Source organism: Microcebus murinus, chromosome 20, assembly GCF_040939455.1.
Source record: "Microcebus murinus isolate Inina chromosome 20, M.murinus_Inina_mat1.0, whole genome shotgun sequence".
Taxonomy (NCBI): Eukaryota; Metazoa; Chordata; class Mammalia; order Primates; family Cheirogaleidae; genus Microcebus; species Microcebus murinus.
This window is the reverse complement of record NC_134123.1, coordinates 22,472,979-22,491,714: the sequence shown is the minus strand read 5'-3', so window position 1 is coordinate 22,491,714 and position 18,736 is coordinate 22,472,979. Positions and strand designations below refer to the sequence as shown.

The following is an 18,736-nucleotide window of genomic DNA, read 5'->3' as shown; positions in this document are numbered from 1 at the left end:
GGCCAAAAAATTTTATCTGTTGTGCCCGTCACGTGATCAAGTTCCAGCCAATGGGATGTAAGAGGAAGTAAGTAGGCGGGGCTTTGTGGAAACCTCTTTAGGGAGACAGACACTCCAGGTGGCGCATGCGCTCTCACCGTCCCACGTCATCCTGCCTGGAGCTCAGATGAAGCAGCCATCCTGAGACTGGGAGATGACATGTGGCTACAAGAAAATACGGAAAGGAACTGGGGGCCTGTGGAGCCAGTGGAACATTCACTTCAGCGTCTGACTGCCCTCCTCCCAAGTCTGCTTATGTGAGAATACTGCTTCAAAAAACAGGATCAAGACATCACATGACACACCAGGATTTCTGTGGTCCTCCAGTTCGGCCTGAGACAGAGCCTTGGACAGGAAGGTCCCTCGTCCTCTCATCGAGAGTTGCCTTGCTTACTGGTGATGAGCTCCCTCCACGAAGCCCACAGAGAATGATCCAGGCCTGTGTTTGTTCCTTTTCAGTGTTCCAGCTGAGCAGTAACCAAGAAAACTGCCCCTCACCGGCTCAGGTACCTCCCCATTAAAAGAATCTCAAAGTTACAGGCCACTGGGGCTGCTTAGCACACTTGTACCCCTGGGGCTGCTGGCCTCTGGGTCCCTTTCTCAGAGTGGAGACATGGTTTTATTCTGAGCCCAGTGCTACAGGGCGGGCTCGGCTCCAACACAGCTCCTCCTGGAAGCCCCCAGTGCTAGAAGCTGTGCCTAGATGGCCCGGGAACCCCCACAGGAACCCTGATGCAGTCTGTGCCTGTCCACACAGCCTGCCAGGTCGTTTGCTCGCATAGCGGCTAAGTTGAAGTCCCAAAGTGGTTTCTGCTTGACTCCTGGAACTAGAGTGGCAGCTGTCACTAGAGAAGCTGCTTCTCCTTGATGAACAAACCAGTCCACCCATAAAAACGGACCACAAAGTTCCGTAAAGCCCTAATGCAGCCAGAGACTTAAAATTGGTATATATTAGAGTTAAAGGAACTGCCAGTTTCCATCAAGTTTAATGAGATGACAATGCTTTAATCCTGCTGCTTAAAACAATGTTTAAAATGTGCAAGTCAAATTTCCAGCCTTTGTAAAAACATGGTGGTGAAGACAGTTTCGTCATTCTCAGGTGATGCAACATCCTGGTCCCCACAGCTGGAGTTCTGAACAGTCACACCTTTGCCGAGTTTTACAGCTGTGGACAGGAAAGGCTGAGCTGAACACCTGTGATGATAACTCCAGTCCACACCCAGGTGAGTTCTGAAAATTGAATTAATTTTGCAATAAAACTTATTTTTCTGTCCTAAAGGGAAAATGAGCCAAAAATCCTAGGATGTACAGTTCCTAGTCACTTAGCTTTACCATAATTTCTAGGACAGTTTTTCTGTCCAAAAACTGAAGACTATTTTTATCCCAACTTTGCTGCTTCATAAAAAACACATTCAAGGCCGGGCACGGTGGCTCACGCCTGTAATCCTAGCACTCTGGGAGGCCGAGGCGGGCAGATAGCTCGAGGTCAGGAGTTCGAAACCAGCCTGAGCAAGAGCGAGACCCTGTCTCTACTATGAATAGAAAGAAATTAATTGGCTAACTAATATATATAGAAAAAATTAGCCGGGCATGGTGGCGCATGCCTGTAGTCCCAGCTACTCGGGAGGCTGAGGCAGGAGGATGGCTTGAGTCCAGGAGTTTGAGGTTGCTGTGAGCTAGGCTGACGCCATGGCACTCACTCTAGCCTGGGCAACAAAGCAAGACTCTGTCTCAAAAAAAAAAAAAAAAAAAAAACACATTCACACATGCAACTTCAGAGGTTTTGGCCTAAAGCAAGACTTTAAAATATCCGGGTTCAAATATTTCACTGTGATGATAGGGGTGGGAGTATTGTTCTCTGTAAATTTAGACTTCTTTAGCTGCAAACAGCTTTGGGGATCCAGTCATGTCTGAGAACCATGATGGCGTAAGTCAACTGTCGGGGCTTCCTCTCTGTTTAATGAAAGCTCTGAGCTCTCACGATAAGTGTCTACTGAAGGTGGACAGGAAGCTTGAGAGATGCCGGCTACGATCCAGTGTTGTCACAGCCCGCCCTGGTCAGCCCGCCGTCCCCAGCCATCCAACCACTTCCTGCCCACAAGGCGTCGCCCACTGGAAAGTTTTATTAACCAAATGCTTGGGGGTTTGTGTGTATTTATATTACCTCCTCTTCTCTCCTTCTGTTCTACCAGGGCATGTTGGAAAAAAAAGTTATGATAAACTTTAATAAAAACAAAATTAAAATGATTAAACCTTTCATATCCTTTAGAGATAATCTCTCTTCTGCTGGCTGGTCAAATCTGGAAGAAAACAAATGCAAACCATAGCTTGCTGCTGCTTTTCAATTTTTTTCCCCCCCTAAAGAAACAAACAGAAAAAGCTGCCCGTGGCCAGATTTTTAAAATAAATTAAATTTGTCCTCACACACGGCAGCCAGGTGTGGTTGAAACATTCTTTCCAAATATCTATGATATATGCCAACATCCTTCCCTACGGGGTCTTTCAGTGTGAGCTTGACAATCCTAAGGGGATAGGGACCCAGAGGGGGGAGAAGTGATTCTAAAATAGCTATTGAAAAAGAATCTCTATTTCCCAATTAGCCCTGTAATACTGCCTTGCAGAAGAGACTGGAAGCCCTGCTTCTGCACACTGTCTACCCAAACAAAAAAACAGTCTACATTCCTGATTAAAGAAAAGCCCAGAGAAAACAGTACAGTATGGCACAAATCTCCCTGGTCTTATGTGTTCTAAGGAAGTCTTTGGATCTGCCTGGGGTCTGGGCACATGTCCACAGAGAATAAAATGGCTGTAGAATTAGATCAGGCCTGTCTGTCAAAGGCCAGCTAGACATGGAAGTCAGAAGTGGGTCAGCAGCCCTCAGGAATGGGATAATGATCTCCGGACATGGGCCACTGGGGACACCAAGAGAACAAAGGTGTGAAGGCACTGTGATTTTTCTGGATTACAGTATCTAATAGTGAAATGAAATTCTTGTTCCACGGAATGTGACCACCCACCATCAGAGGGTTCGGGGGTAGGAGAGATTCTTAACTCGCCTCTGTCGTCGTAGCACGTCTGCTGACCAGAGCCGGTTTGTCATTCTTCATGTCTGGTGTTTACCCTGTAGTAGGGACAGCTCATCCTCAAGTCAAAAGGACAAAAGTCCTTCCTGTGCTTCACACTTGGTCAATGAGTCACGAGGAAAAAGGATTTTGCTTTTTGTAAAAAATTACTGATCCCTGGGCTAAAACAGAGAACCCCCAAAGAGCTGTGTTGATCGTAGACAAATACATGTGTGGAATCCTCACAGTTCAGGGTATACTCGAGCCCCCTTGTCCTTGCAGTTGTCCCTGCACTCTAGATTGCTAGAGAGATGGCACTGTGGCATTCCACCTCCTCCCCGCCGAGATTCCTTACCGAGAAGTGAAGATGATTCACACCTGAATTCCAGTGGATATGCAAGCTAAGCTTCCATGAGAAACCTGAACAGCACCAAGTCACACTGCCACCCTCCCCTGCTAAGATCTGACCAGTGATTTTCATCTGAAAGGGAGCAAAATCCAAATCCCTCATACTGTGCCAGGTTCTATGGGACCACATAAACCTGACATGCTCCCTTCTCTCCAGCCCCCTGCCTACCACCTTCCTGCTTCTCCAAGTAGCCAGGGTATTTGTGTGTGCTGGGCTCTCAGCTGGACTACTCTCCTTCACTGTCTTTGTGCTCAAAGCCAATGTCACCTGCTAAGTCCCTCTTATAAAATAGCTCCTAGGCTGTCCCTGCTCCACCCAGCTCCCTCTTTACAGCACTTTGTGCACTTGACATTCTGTATTTGTTTATTTGGTGTCTGCCTGCGCCCAACCAGGAGGGAAAGCCTCGTTTTCTCCCTGCTGGCAGGTTCCCCAGAGCCTAGAATGTGCCTGGCCATCCTAAGGATGCAATGAACTCCGCCTCTGGACTCAAATCAGTCACATCGTCCCCAGCCAGGGCTCTTTTCCGAAAGAAGCAAGGGAAGTCAAATATGGTCCTCTTTCCCTCCTTCCCATTTGTCTTTACCTGTTTCTGAACTCTTCAGCACTTCTCTATTCTCCTTGTACCTTCTCTCTCCCCTTTTCTAAACATCTTGGCCTCTGAGTTTGATTTTCTTCCACTTTTACTGCCTACACAGCCACGGTTGTTTTCTTAGTAATTCAAGACCTAACAACCCAAAATCCAGCCAAGAGCTACTGCACAATCCCAAGTATTACCTGAAATGCCCAGTTGGGCCCAAGTCTGCTTAGCCAAGGGCCAAGCCAGGTCCGTATCACAAAAGCACCTTACAAAAGGTTCCAGGGCTGGTGACAATCTGGAAACCACTCAAGTAAAGACTCCTGCCCAAGCAAACCAGAAGAAGGCTGCCCTCTCCATTCTATGGGGTCTCTCAATGCTTCTGGAACTGAGCTCTGGGTGTTAGGGGAACCAGACAAACCATTTCCAATTCTCAGGGAAGACCGAGGCTTGCACTCTGATGTTCACAGAGTCACAAATAACTGCTATCCCTTTTCTCACCTCGGTCTTAGGGTTTCTTGATTTCCATCCTGAAGAAAATCTAGCAATAGATCATATTGTTTTCTAGATATAAAGCCATCCGTGGGGCAAAGTGCAACTTGTCTCTTGCATGAGTTCACAAGCCTACAGCAAGGCCCTGAGCCCTGGGACTCTGCTCAGAGTCCCCACTTTGCCAATGTCTATAGCTGCACCATCCATGAGAACTTTCTGCAGTGAAACAAACAGCCTCTGTTTGCACTGCCCAGTACGGCAGCCACTCGCCACACACGGCAACCTAGTGACTTGGGACACCTGTGACTGCTGCTGAAGGGGTGAGCACACCTTCACCTCATGCTCCTGTAGGAAGGGAAGGCCGTGGCGGAGGCTGGCCTTGATGCCTACGGTCCAGGCTCGAATATGGGAAAGCAGAGCATTGGAAACGGGGACATGCCTGCCCTGTAGACATGAGCAGGGGGTGGGAACCGAATGGAAAGTTATTCAGAGTAAAAACGTACACACTAGGACCTTTATATAATGTCCACAGTGGACTAACTGCTACAGGGTAAGGTAAAACCAAAGAACAATGAGTCTTTCAGGTATTTCCAGCAGCTGAAATCCTTTGGATGGAAACCCAACCAATTTACACCATATAGAATTCTAGACCATAAAAGGTCCTAGGATATGGAAGGTTCTGGGGAGCATTTACCCCAGCCAGAGTGGAAAAACCAGAGCCAGGGCCACCAAAGTCCATGCACAAATCCAGGGAGATCTGCTTGATCCTTAAAAGCACCAGCGAGCAGCATAGGAGTCTCTATTTTTATATATCCCTCCCACACGAGCCGAACACGGACAGCCTGGTAGAGCACCCTGTCTGACTGATGCAAAGACTGCCAAGTTTCATAGGCACAAGAATCTTCCTCCAGGGGGCTGGCTGGCAGTCCCCTGAAGTTACCAGCAGGGAGGTGTGACTGAGAGCTGTGTCAGGACAGGCAAGGAAAGACTTGTGGTAAAAGGCTCAAAAGGACACAGGGCTCAGCCCCCTTTCCTGTCCTAACATGTTTCTCTGAGCACTTCTGGGTTCATTTGGAGTCCCCTTCCACGGAGGCCACAGGACAGCTCCGCTGGAGGCTACTTCCAGGGTCTCTGCCCTTCACCTCTACGTCCACCTTTACGCCCTGCCCTCCTGCCATCCCCAAAGTGACAACAGAAGAAGAAACAAGAAACTGGCCTCAGATACCAGAAGTCCAAGTTACACACTGCACTGTGTTCCTCTCCAATTCCTACGCTCAAGTCCTAACACCTGGTACCTCACAATGTGACTATATTTAGGAACAAAATTTTCAGAGGTAATTGGGTTAAAATGAGGCATTTAGGATGGGCCCGAATCCAGTCTGTCTGGTGTCCTTATAAGAGGAGTTGGGACATCAGGAGACACCAAGGGTACTCACAGCCGGAGACAAGTCTATGTGAGACCAAGACAAGGTCACCATTTGCAAGCCAGAGAAGCCTCAGGAGAAATCAAACCTGCCCCACACCTTGATCTAAAACCTCTACCTTTTAGAACTATGAGAAATACTGATAAATTTCTGTAGTTTAAGCCACCCAGTCTCTGTTACGGCAGCCCTAGCAAAATAATCCAGTCCATAAGGAAAAATTCCATCATAGGCACAGAATTTCAAACCAATGGAAAAAGCAAGTGAAATACGCACACTTTCTTTTTTGACCTTATGACAATTATGGATAAAATTTTGGGTTACAACAAGAGACTGGCTTATTCCACAACAATTACACACCATCTGATTTTTAATATTCTAATTAGAACAGGGGTCAAAGATCTCTTAAAAGCAATAAATAGCTCCTTTTATTAACATATACACAAAAGGTCTCAAGACAGTCTTGAGGTATAAAATGATAAAGAGGCCTTTAACATCCACCCTGACAAACACATCTTTACAAAGTCCTTTCGAAGTCCCTCAAAACTGCTAATGGAATAAAACATAAGTGGCAAAAACCAAAATTAAATGCCTATTTGAATACATTCCTCCCATACTGAGAAAAACAGAGAAGGAAGGAAGGAGAGATAGTATGGATCATTCAGCCTAAACCTAGCCTGGACCTACAGGAAATCTGAGGGATGCCAGGGAGGAGCCCAGCACTGTCCAACAGAACATTCTCAACTGTTCTATAAATCTGTACTGTCAGGCTGGTCAGGCTGGGTGGGTAGCTCACGCCTGTAATCCTAGCAGTTTGGGAGGCTGAGGCAGGAGAATCCCTTGAGGCCACGAGTTCAAGACCAGCCTAAGCAACATAGTGAGATGCCCCACTTCTACACAAAACAGCAAAACATTAGCTGGACGTGGTGGTGCACACCTGTAGTCCTAGGCACTCGGGAGGCTGAGACAGGAGGCACGCCTGAACTCGGGAGTTCAAGGCTGCTGTGAGCTTCAATGATGCTACTACACTCCAGCCTAGGCAACAGGGCAAGACCTTGCCTCAAAAAAATTAAGTAAGTAAGTAACTCCTGTCCACCAAGGTAGCCATGAGCCACATGTAACTCTTAAGTACTTGAAATTTGGCTAGTATGATGGAGAAGCTGAACTGAAAGTTTTATTTAACAGAATATCCAGAGAAGCTTCCTTGTGGCAGTTAAGATTTTTAAAAGTCCAGAAACCAGGGAAGTATGGACAGTGCTTATAATAATTTACAAGGCCATAAAACTTTCCACTGCCAGTCAATGTTTGAAAAAAAAGTAATTTGGAACTGTAATTCTTATAATTGGGTCACAGTTTGAAGGGGGCTCCTTAACATCTGTAACTCTGAGAGAAAGCCTTTGAGCTATTTCTGTAAGCAGAGAGATAGATGCATGTTCTATTTCCTCCCCGGCCCCCTACCAAGGTCGGGAACAAGTTTCATATAGGATGTAAGTAGCTCCAAAAATGATTCTTTGGACTTTCCTGAGGGCAATACAAGTACAAATCATTATTGCTCTTGACAAATACACTGGTGCAACAGAGAAGGTGTGACGTGCCGACGCTGGCACAGGGATCCATGTGGGGGGGGGGGTGCATGCACACGTGACAGGGGACAGCAGAGGACGACCACCACTTCCTGCTGCAGGACAAGGTCCCTCCTCTCCAGTGAAATCCAGGGAGAACCCCCAACTCCCAACCCAGCAAAAACACCTGCTCATTGCCTAGCTATCCACGTTCACTTCAGGGTCAAGTGTCAAACTTTCAAGTTCCCTGAATATACTTTCCAAAGGTGACTTGGGATATTTTGGGATAAAGGTCTCCCCTAAAATAACATTTGGTGTGACTTGACATTCCATGGGCTCCCCTGGGGGTTCCTGTGTCTATGGGCTATGATTAGCCAACTGGGGTCTCTGATATGCTCACATCCTTACATGGGGGACCCCCTCAATGCTCACCCCCAACACACACACTCCTCCCTATACATTGTCTCTCCTAATCCAAGTGACCATCAGCAGCTACCTCCCCTTTCTTCTTTTTGTGGTGACAAAAAGAAACCCTCTGTAGTAGGGAATGGGCACCTTGGTGCTTGCTCTTCCAAGCTGGCAGCACTGGGCGGCCATGGGGGCACACACTACTACCTACTCAAGATGGCACGGAGGACACCCTGGAGCCCCTGAACAAGAACAGTGCTGACCAGAATGGCAACATCCAGCTGGAGCTCCAGTGTCACACACTGCAACAACACAAAACCCCCTGATAGTTTTATCATCCCATAAAAATAACGCAGCGAGTGAATGGTGGATGTGGAATGTGAAAGGCTGAGTAAGAACCACTGCACCTCGGGCTTCTGCAGCCAGGTCTGGGGTAACTTGTAAAGAGGTGCGACAGACAGTAACTGGGGACATTAGTAGGGAGGCTGCAAACCCTGGATCCACTGCCCAAGTGACCATCCTGGTGATGTCACATCCTCTGCAGAGGGGCTTTGCGTGGCCACGGCGTCTGATCACAGTGCAGCAGCGCCCTGCCTATGTCCACCTTCCAACAGACCAGATCATTAGCATACTTTGCAGAGAGCCAGCAGAAAAGTTTAATTGCCCTTAATTACCCAGTTCAAGACGGCTCCTAGATAATGGCTCTCAGATTTCTTGCCTGGTATCGACGTAATTTCCCTGACTCTGGCTTCATTATATCCCGAACTTAGAAGCAGCAGCCTGTCCAAGATGGCTTTCCATAACCGATGCTGAAGGTCCAGTGACGACTGGGTTGTCACTACAAAGGTTTCCTCTACACAGAGTCAGATCTGCAGCTTTCACACTGCGGGGGGGGGGGGGGGGGGTGTACATGTGTGTGTGCGTGTGTATGTGTGTGTGTGTGGTGTGGGAGGAAGGGGAGGGGAGGGGAGGACACACTCGCATGTACTTAGAAGGACTAAGATGAGGAATATGTAATCAGAAGCCATCACAATTGCAAATGTAAATGAACAGGCAATTGGCACTGACCTTTGTAGATTGTTAGAGGACTAATTAAGGCAAATCAGGAACTCTGTTCCAACAGAAAAACAAGACAGTGTACACCCTGAGCACTACTCCTGTCCTCTGTATGTAAATGCAAAATGCGAGAGAATCAGACAGTAACCAAACTACGTATGCTTAATATTGGCAAACAGAAAACTATTTCCAAGAACAAAAGACAACCAAGATTTATTTCTTAGCAGCTTGTTGGTAATTTTGCTAAAATCTCTATCAACAAGCACTACTGATACTTGAGCTCTTGTGCCGTGTCCCTGACATTCTACTATTAGAGTCCATATAAACAGATCCCACCCATGAAACAATCAGATACACATTCACAGACCCTCTGCTTGAATGCTTATCTTAAAAGCTGTAAGAAAAACACTTTTTTAAAAATGAAACTATATGCTATTCTGTAAACAACAGCATAACATTACTATTTAACAATAATTTAAAAATACTATGTTCTCTTTTCATGTTGATGTGTAATGATGTCTCTTTATCCTTGCATGGTAAAGCATCCTTCTGAAAAGAACACTGAAATTTACAATCCTTGTCCAAACAGTCCTTCATCAGGCAATGTCCTTTAAACAGTAGTCTCCATTCCTCTGTGAATGCTTCAAGTGTCAGTCACCCCAATATATTTTGATGCACTTATACATTCATTACAAATACTTTATTCCCACACTTTCCCCAAGCCCTGTCAAGATGTACAATAAAAAGGAAAAAAGAGAGTTATGCTGGTTTTACAAAAACAATACTTCAAAATTACAGAATTGGCCATAACATGTTTTAGTGCTATGAGAAAAATCACACTGAAAATTGCATATAATTTAGCTATTTACAAAAAAAAGATGAACTTCACATTCAGATGGTATCCTAATGCCAATTTTGAAAAATAAAAACAAAACCAAATGAGAAAGCTGAAAATGGTATATTTTCTTGTACTCTTAACCTGTATAAGTTAAGAACTCCCTAAAACTTGATTTTAAAAAATGATCCATCAAGTGAAGCCAGTGCGTGTTTCGGTAAAGGCTGCCACGCAAACCACATCATCACTTGGGAAGCTGTCTCCACCTCTCCGTCCCCAGGAATTCACTATCTTGGATGCCAAAGGTGTAGGGAAGGGGGACACCATCTTTTGCTCCAAGCAGAACAGTCTCTTAAACTCTGAATGACCATGCCCTGTGTGAACTGAGTCCAATTACCTCAAATGCCTGAAGCTGGTGTATTCACCAGTGTATCCAAACCAAGAGCTAAGAGGAGACATCCGCTGTGTCCCCCAGCTCATAAAATGTCTTATACATAGTAGGCCCTCAACAAAGAATTGTTAAATTTAATCACACATGTTCAAAGTTTGGAGATCTATGTCTTCGTGAAAGAAAAAGCAGTTGAAGCCAGGGGAGTAAGAGAGAAAACGGGAGGAGGAGGAGAAAGACTAACAGCAGGAACACAAAGGGCCTCCTGTATTCTTGAAGCCCAGGGCACTGATATAGTGAAATTAACTACAGTTTCACCCAGGAGCCAGAAATGCCTTTTTAATAAGCAAACAGGGAAGCTGATCCCACACAGGACCCACCTCTGAGAGCTCTCCATCTTTCAAGAGCTTCTGGTCAACTAAGGAGAAGCCAACAGCCGATGCCAGCGACTGAGAGCTGCCGCCCAGGTCATCGGCCCGCGACGATAAGCTGCCGCCACCTATGTGCAGGTAGGGCTAAAATGGAAAGACCAACCCTGAAAGAGTCCAGAGACTACTTGTTCTTGCAGAAAAAACACTCAAGCCAATAATCAAAAGTCCAGGTCGGAATAAAAGACTGCCTAGGTGGGGAGAAGAAACTACTGGAGAGTTCACTCGCCCAGCCCTAGCAAGGAAATCTTGGTACCTGTAGAAGGTGATGTGAGCCCAGGGTATGAAGCCCAGAGCTCAGAAACAAAAGGAAGTCACTTCTGATGGGTGTGTGTGTTTGTGTGTGTAAAACTTTGTGGTTATGTGGATAACAGGAAGGAAGGAAGGAAGGAAGGAGGGAGGGAGGGAGGGAGGGAGGGAGGGAGGGAGGGAGGGAGGGAGGGAGGGAGGGAGGGAGGGAGGGAGGGAGGAAGGAAGGAAGGAAGGAAGGAAGGAAGGAAGGAAGGAAGGAAGGAAGGAAGGAAGGAAGGAAGGAAGGAAGGAAACCATAGTTTAACAAGATGACAAGAGCCAGAACTGCCAATTCTAGAAAGCGCAACCATTGATACGTGGCTTCCAGTTGGCAAGACAGGACTCCCGTAAAGTGCTCCAAGACTTCCTAATGCTGCCTCGTGCCACACGCTGACCATTTCTAGCCAAAGAATAAGGTCTTGATCCCTATGTTAAAGAGGACACAGGATTGAGACTATTCTAGAAAGTCTATGTTTATAACATTTGAAGTTGACGATCTTAAATATCTCAATTCTACCAGGTCCATCCCATCGTGTCTCTTTTCTGGAAGATATTCTTTCAAGTTTTTAGCCAAAATATATCCTCTTTTGAGGAGGGAGGATGTATCTTAAGGTGATGTTTCTCAAAGGGGTTTCGACAACAGGACCGAGTTCGTGTTAATGTGAACAGGAATGTCACCCAATACTCTGTCCCCCTGACACCCGTCAAGACTATCACCCTAACTGGACCCGTGTGTGGGAGGGGAGTGGCCCGGGGAAGGGACGCCTGCAGAGAAAAAACATGATACAAGCCAAAGACAACAGAAAAGGATTTGGACATACAGAAGGGAAGTCTCTCAACCTCACTGAAGTTGCTCATACACTTGAGGGAAGGGGAAAAAAAAAAACCCTAGTACGCATTAAACGAGAGAAACCCAGAAGGCTGTGGCGTAGGAAAGCAATCCCAGCGCCGGCATAAAGAGAACTGTTACATTATAAAACAGGGAACTGTTTGTTCCAGCCCATAGACCCTGGGTGAAATGGCAGCTGTACACGATTTAGTTTGGGGCAACTCATTAATAAAAAGGAATTCTCTGAGCAGAGTGAAAGAAAGAATTGAGGGGTGAAAGGGAACAGCTTTTAAGGGGAGATTAAAACAATGACGTGTGCAGAGCCGGCTAAAAATAAAACACAACAAAACAAAAACAAACCACAAACCCAGAAAGAAATAGTCTAAATATATGGGCAGAAGGCATAAGGACCCCGTGAGAGGGCCCAACAGTGGAATGAGAAGGAGTAGCAGGGGCGACACAGGCCAAGACAACTGCTGGGGCCTGGGGTCCCCAAGGCAGGACACGGGTTCCCCAAGGCAGGACAGCAGAAAGGAAGGCCTCAATCCAGGCACAGAAGTGAGTCTGGGGGTGCCTGTCCCCTCCCTCACTCCTGAGAGCGTCCCCACAAGGGGACACGATCAGAGGTGACGCAGAAGCTCCACAGATTAAGGCCATTTAAACTTTAACCGGAAGAGGCATTTGAAAAACACACGAGAAGGGATCGTCCTGCAGTGACCTAGAAGTGACAGGACTTATCCTGGCCCCCAACAGCACTTTCCTGAACACACGATGTGCACCGCCTGTCGGCAGAGCTTGCCTTTGCACCGTGCTGTGCAGCCGCTGCTACCCTGGCAGGGAGAACAATTTTCACACTGCGCTCTATCCTGCCATTTGGGAGTCGTGGTTTCATTTATGTGGAGGAGGCGGCCAGGAGCAGCCGGGTGATCCGGACAGGAGCAGGTGGGCAGGGGGCTTTGGAGGGGCTTAGGCGGACGCCTCCAGGAGGAAATGAAGCTGACAGAAAGGCTGATAGCGCGGAGCGTTCGGAGATTAGGAGATGTCTGCTCCTGGCAGAGCGAGGTGAGCCATGAATTAATCATGGGTACCTAGAAAACCAGGGAAAACAAAAAGTTGTACAAGAAGGTAAATGAAATTATAAAACTCTACATGGCTCAGCTGTGATTAATATTTATAGAGTTATAATAATGAAAACACTGAATATTAATATAACCCCAAATTATTATTTAATCATGATGGAAGGTGGAGGGGGGGAGGTGGAGTGTGGAGGGGCGCTGGGGAGCCTTAGTGTGGTGTGGGGGGTGCAGGGGTGTGTGAGCGCAGTGCCTGCATTGTGGGTCGTGTGTGTGTGTCTACGAGCTGTGTGCAAATACACACGGGGTGTGCAATGCCTGTGTGTGGTATTTGTGTGGGGGGGTTATGAAGCATGTGAGGTGTGCTATTTGGGGGGACGTGCACATTCGTGGGGTGTGTTGGTGCGGTGTCTGTGTTTTGGGGGCTTTAAGCGTATGTAGGGTGTGGGAGGAGTGTGTATGGTGTCTCGTGTGTGAGTGTGTATAGGGTGTGTGGGGCACAGTGTATGTGTGTATGTGTGTGTGTGTGCACATATGGCATATGGGGTCTGAATTTGTGGATGTCACGTGTAAGTATGTACAGGCGTGTGGGTTGGAGAACGGCATCCTACTGAAACCCTCATCTGCCAGAGTGGACATTCAAGAGATAATGTCAAACACTCAAAAGCAAGAAATGGTAGTAGAGGCAGGTTAGAAATGAGCAATGAAAGAAACATGTCAAAGCTGGAAGCTGTTCTTCTGGGGAATGGGATGGGGGAGGGCCACAGCTATTTTTCATAAGGTCTATGTAACTTTTTGCCTTCAAAAACTACAAAAATGTGTAACTGGATCACACTACGACTTAAAACCCCACATGACCATAACGACTCCATGGCGGAGAAGGCGCTGCAGGAGATGGAGGATGAAAACTGGTCTCGCGTCTCTGGCTTGTCCAGGCCTTAGAAAGGTGCCATCACAAGGAAAAAGAAGTTCAGTGAGGACAGTCGTGAGCTCAGCGTCCAGAAGGGGAGCCCAGTGAGGCAGCCAGGAAGCTGTCTGAGGGCACTTGGCAACACTAGGGGAGAGCAAGGCCTCAAGAGGCTGGGAGCTGAGGACCAGGGACCAGGCCACTGGCGACAGGCTGGGGACCGGCAGCCAGGCCAAGGCACAGGCACAGAGAACGGCTAAGAGAAGCTCGAGGATGAGAGAAGATCGTGCCCAGGAAGCTCAGGGAAGGGAGCTTCCTGGAGGGACTGGGCAACAATTTCTAATACCATAGAAAGAAAAGAATAAGGACCAGAGGGTCCTGGGTTGGGTACACGGTAGGTCAGGACCCTTCACAAGGGTGGTTTGGTGACAGCAGAAAACAGGCTATGGCAGGTTTAAGCATGGATGAGTACTGCACAGTGTCCTCTCAAGGATCTGGAAGATCCTGCTGCAGAGAGAGTGCAGGGACTGAGGAGTAAGGAAAAGTGTTTGTTATTTTGTGTTCTAAGAGGCAAGTGACTGTCTTGTGCTTCCAAGTTGACAGAACAGGACTGAAAAGATTGAAAAAGTAGAGGAGAGGAGGTGATTCTACCAAACGAAGTCCCAGCAGGAGGAAGAGTCACAGAGTGCAGATGGGAGAGAGGAAGAGGAAGGTGACTGCAGATGCAGTGATGAGGCGAGTTCCCACCGGAAGGTGACACCAGGAAGGAGCACACAGCACTGGCCTGTGGAATAACTAGTAACGCTCCCAAATACAACTGAAATTTGCATAATAAGGCACTTGTTTTGATCCTCTCTGAAGTTCATTTCTATAGACCAGACCTTTGAAGCCACACACTATTTTACCCTTAATACTGCAAGACACGGTATTTAGTATTTGCTGTGTCAATCTGAACCAATAAATGGAATCTAGAGTATATACTGGAGGACCTCTGGGACAGGGGACAGAATCTCTTCTGTTGGCTGCTCCTTGGGTAGTGGCTTGAGACTTCCTTAAGGCTGAGCTGCCCCTGAAGAAAAGTGGTGCTAAGCTTAAGGGAAAAAAAAGAAAAGCAACAACCTATGCATGTTCCTTCCAGAACACAGTGGTCACCTGTGAGGTCAGTCATGGACACGAGGGCCAGGCCCACCCTGGGTGGCCACTCACCTGGGTCGGTGGAGGGGCACCTGCGGATGGTGAAGATCTGCCCCAGGTCCTCGTCCTCCTCCGGAAGGCCCTTCTGCAGCCGCTGCAGCTTGCGCAGGCTCTCGCTGCGCTGGTGCTTCATGGAGCGCACGTGCTGGATGAGGTTCAGCTTGGCCTTGGTGGAGTAGTTGCACAGGACACAGTGGTAGTAGCAGCTCTCGCCTTCCACACCACTCTCGTGCTGCTGCAGGTGCTGCAAGGGACAGGGGAGGGACATGCCGTGGGTAAGCCGCTCGAAGCCAGGCATTGCCACAATCCCACCTCATCCTGGGCACAGCCAGAGGCATGCCACCGGGGGACATGTCTCCACAGCCAAAGAGGATGGCGGGGATGCTTTTGTTCTCCCCAATGCACCTTCTCCAACGGTTCACTGAAGACGAGCAGCAGGCCAACTCCCATCCCGTCTCCCCCAAACGTCCCCTCCCATGTGGCTCTCCAGAGCGCTGACAGCACTGATGATCCAATGGACTCCCGTGAAACATCGGTTTTCCTGGCACAATTATTAAAGATTCCCCCTTTCACTCTCCAACGAGTCCTGCTTTAGTTAGATCAGGGGTCAGCAAACTCCGGCCTGCAGGCCAGATCCACCCCGCTGCCTGTTTTTGTAAATAAAGTGTGTTGATACACAGCCAAGTCGACTGACTCACATGCTGTCTACGGCTGCTTTAGAACACTGGAGTTGAGCGGTCGTGACAGAGGTGGCACGGGCCACAAAGCCTACATTATCACCACTGGCCCTTTACAGAGAAAGTTAGCCAACCCTGCTTTAGGGGACATCCTACGGTCAGGTCACCCTGCCTGTTCAGCACCTTAAGTGAGTAGCAGAGAGCCAACGCTGCTATCTGGCTTTTTCACACAGCAAAAAAACACTCAGGTTTTTGTATTTAAAACTACAGTCTACTGGGAGAACCCCAAATTAGGCTTTCTGCTGGATTAAGAAATACATTTCTCCAGACTAGTTCCCTGTCCATCTCTCAAGGTCATCTGGCTTTTCACTAGTCAGTATCATTGGTCACCCTGTCTATCCGATGGTCACAATGACATTCCCTGTTGTCTTTAGCAGACACAGTACTGATTCCGGAGCACAGAAGCCCACGAACCGGTAGGAAGCGGGCACACGCAAGATGATGAAGTGTGGGGTGGAAGAACAGCAAGAGTCCTGGGGACAGTCACAGACCCCAACTTCTGTGTCTGGCAGAAGACTTAAAGATCATGCCAGAACAAAATCCACCATGCTTCCTGGGCCTCCTGGGAATATGATGAAAGCTATGACCCTTTTTCACTACAAGTTAGGGAACGGACAGGCTCCTGGTACAGAAAGGCCACCCCCTTCATTTCAAATGACACATTTTAGAGGAAGAGGGAATTTTTCTACTAGGTACACATGAAGCAGGGAAAACAACTCTGAAAAGCTTAAGCGGCTGACCAAGGTAACCCAGCCAGTTAGGGGACAAAAGAGAACTAGAACCAGTGTCTTATCTCCCCCACACCATGTCTCCAGCATCCTTTCAGAGGAGGAAATTCAGATAATGAAAGTGCTCTATCGCTCATGTGATTACTTGTCCCTCCCTCTTCCTGCTCACCCCCCGCCACCCACGCCTGGCCCAAACACGGAGCACATGGCAAACGCCCTGGATCTGCTCGGTGCCACCAGCCCCTTCTCTGCCACATGCCTCAGTCTGATGTCCGTGCCTTGCTAACACTTTCTGATCCTGCTTGGTCGCCTCTTCCCTGCCCAGCTCAGGATGACAGACACCAAGCGGGTTGGACTAGCTAGGGTGCCCTGCACTCCACACAACGCTGAGAATACCAGAGTGGCCCTGGGGGTGCTTGCCATCGAGGACGCTGCCCTGGGGATCACACGCTGGCACACACACGTCCTGTGTTCACCGAACAAGTGTGAAAAATCCAGAAGCTCGTTTGCACTTTGTCGGAAGGAGAAATATGAACGCATACATGACTAAGTGTCATGGAACACTCACGAGAAGAGGGTCGAGGCCCTCAATCACGTCAACTGGCTAAAGTGCTTGCCCAGGAAATCTCGCCCCCTCGCAGGTAGGAACATGAAGGGTTTCACAGCCCCAACTGAGAACAGTCCCCTCTGTCTTCCAAAATGGGCGCTTTAACACACTCCAAATGCAGAGCTTTGGAACCAAGTAAAACCCCTACAAGTTATAATTGCCCTACAACGACTTCACAACCAGAAAGAGTTGGGAGAACCAGTGAGCTCAATGTTAACTTTTAAAGAAATTACAACTGATAACAAAAATATACTTCTCTTCAATTAAATCTGAGCTGATTTTTAAAGATGATTTATCTTCAATTTGCCTCCTGTGACACAGGGCTCCTTGCAGAGGACTTCAGGAGGATGGGATGTGCCCAGGCGATGCTTTCTGGAGGCAACAACCCTGGGGAGAAGGAAGGTAAATGCAAAGGAAAAGACGAGCTTGCTCACGTTCACTGTCCCAGATTTCTCCACCGGGCCCCTTGGAAGTCAAAAACTGGACTGGGATATTCCTGGGAACAAGGGTTTGGCCTGGGACCAGGCAAGAGGAAACCTGTACAAGAGCCAGAAACTGCTGTCTTGGGTCACTAAGACCAAGAGAATTATATATATTAAAGATTCAACTAGAACAGAGTGAATAAAAGACAACAGAGAAAATAACCATGAAATCCAAGCAGTAAGTTCCATCAAGGGATTTCAGAGGTAGAAGGAACTATGATATGAGAGCAAGAATCACTAAAGCCTTACTCAAAACCCTTGCTAACCTCCCCACAAAACAGATTGCCTTGCAATAAGGCACTGAATTTTAAACACGAAATTTTAATATGGATGTGAAGGTTCTATTCCAAACGGCTGGGGTTTTCCATCTCAGAGCTAGAAACAGGTCACGTGGCTAGAAAGAGTTGGGCTGGAAGTGACATGTCAAATGTCTTCTGTCCTCAAATCCATGGGCTCTTGCATGATAGGACTATACTGAATTGAAATATACTAGGAACCCTCACTTTTCAAAATATGATACGAAGAAGATATTCCAAACCTACTCTACACTCAAGCTCATGTTGTTAAACTATGATCTCTCATATCGCCACGAATTCTTCCATCTGCCATCTGAGAGCCACTGTGGAAAGGAAATGGGCAGACACTAGAAATCATGCAGCAGAGAATAAAAGGAAAAGGGAAGAACAGAGCCACAGCCCCTTCTACCTGTCCTGGTGCAGGGAACATTTTTAGGGTCCTCTTTTAGAGATTTCCACAAAAGTTTAATTCAAAATTCCAAGCTTGCTTTGCACTCCAAGTTCATACTCCAAGACAGACACACGCATGCACACACCCACACCCACACACTACCCAGAATAAACTATATCTCATTTGCTAGGAAACACCTGCTTATAAAGGTAACGTCCCAACCTAAACTTCTGTGTACCTCGGTCTACTCATGTCTACCTGCACGTGACAAATCCTGTTCTCACCACGTTTTCTAAGTTTCTTGTTACTTCTCAGGTGGAGGAAACAGGGAACGCAAAGCTAGCAGCAGGGTCCTCTGTCACCTTTCCACACCCTCTGCTCATTTCCCAGGCCTTGAGTGGGTCAAGCCCCTGTTGGTCATATCCTCTCTCCCTCCGAGGTGGCACTGGCCCTCAGAACCTGCCTGAGGAGGAGCAGGGGGGGGGGAGTGGGGCGAAGGAGGCACGTGAGGCCGGCACGGGGCAAGT

General features: G+C 47.7%; 1 protein-coding gene and 1 long non-coding RNA gene across 4 annotated transcripts in view; one reads left to right on the top strand and one right to left on the bottom strand.

The window, feature by feature from the left end:
* The window catches only part of ZFHX3 (zinc finger homeobox 3), a 246,264-nt gene that overhangs the window by 84,270 nt on the left and 143,258 nt on the right, over positions 1 to 18,736 (bottom strand). For both annotated transcript variants that reach the window (XM_012742368.3, XM_012742367.3), the window contains exon 4: positions 14,981 to 15,212. In XM_012742368.3, coding sequence (XP_012597822.2) covers positions 14,981 to 15,212 — 232 coding nt within the window. The remainder of the gene's footprint in view (positions 1 to 14,980; positions 15,213 to 18,736) is intronic.
* On the top strand, positions 456 to 17,444 carry LOC142862615 (uncharacterized). Of its 2 annotated transcripts, none has more exons than XR_012913692.1 (3): positions 456 to 545; positions 1,139 to 1,262; positions 17,362 to 17,444. It is a non-coding gene; the product is annotated as an uncharacterized LOC142862615 (long non-coding RNA). The 2 variants fall into 2 exon arrangements; XR_012913693.1 differs by lacking the exon at positions 17,362 to 17,444 and adding an exon at positions 2,007 to 2,175.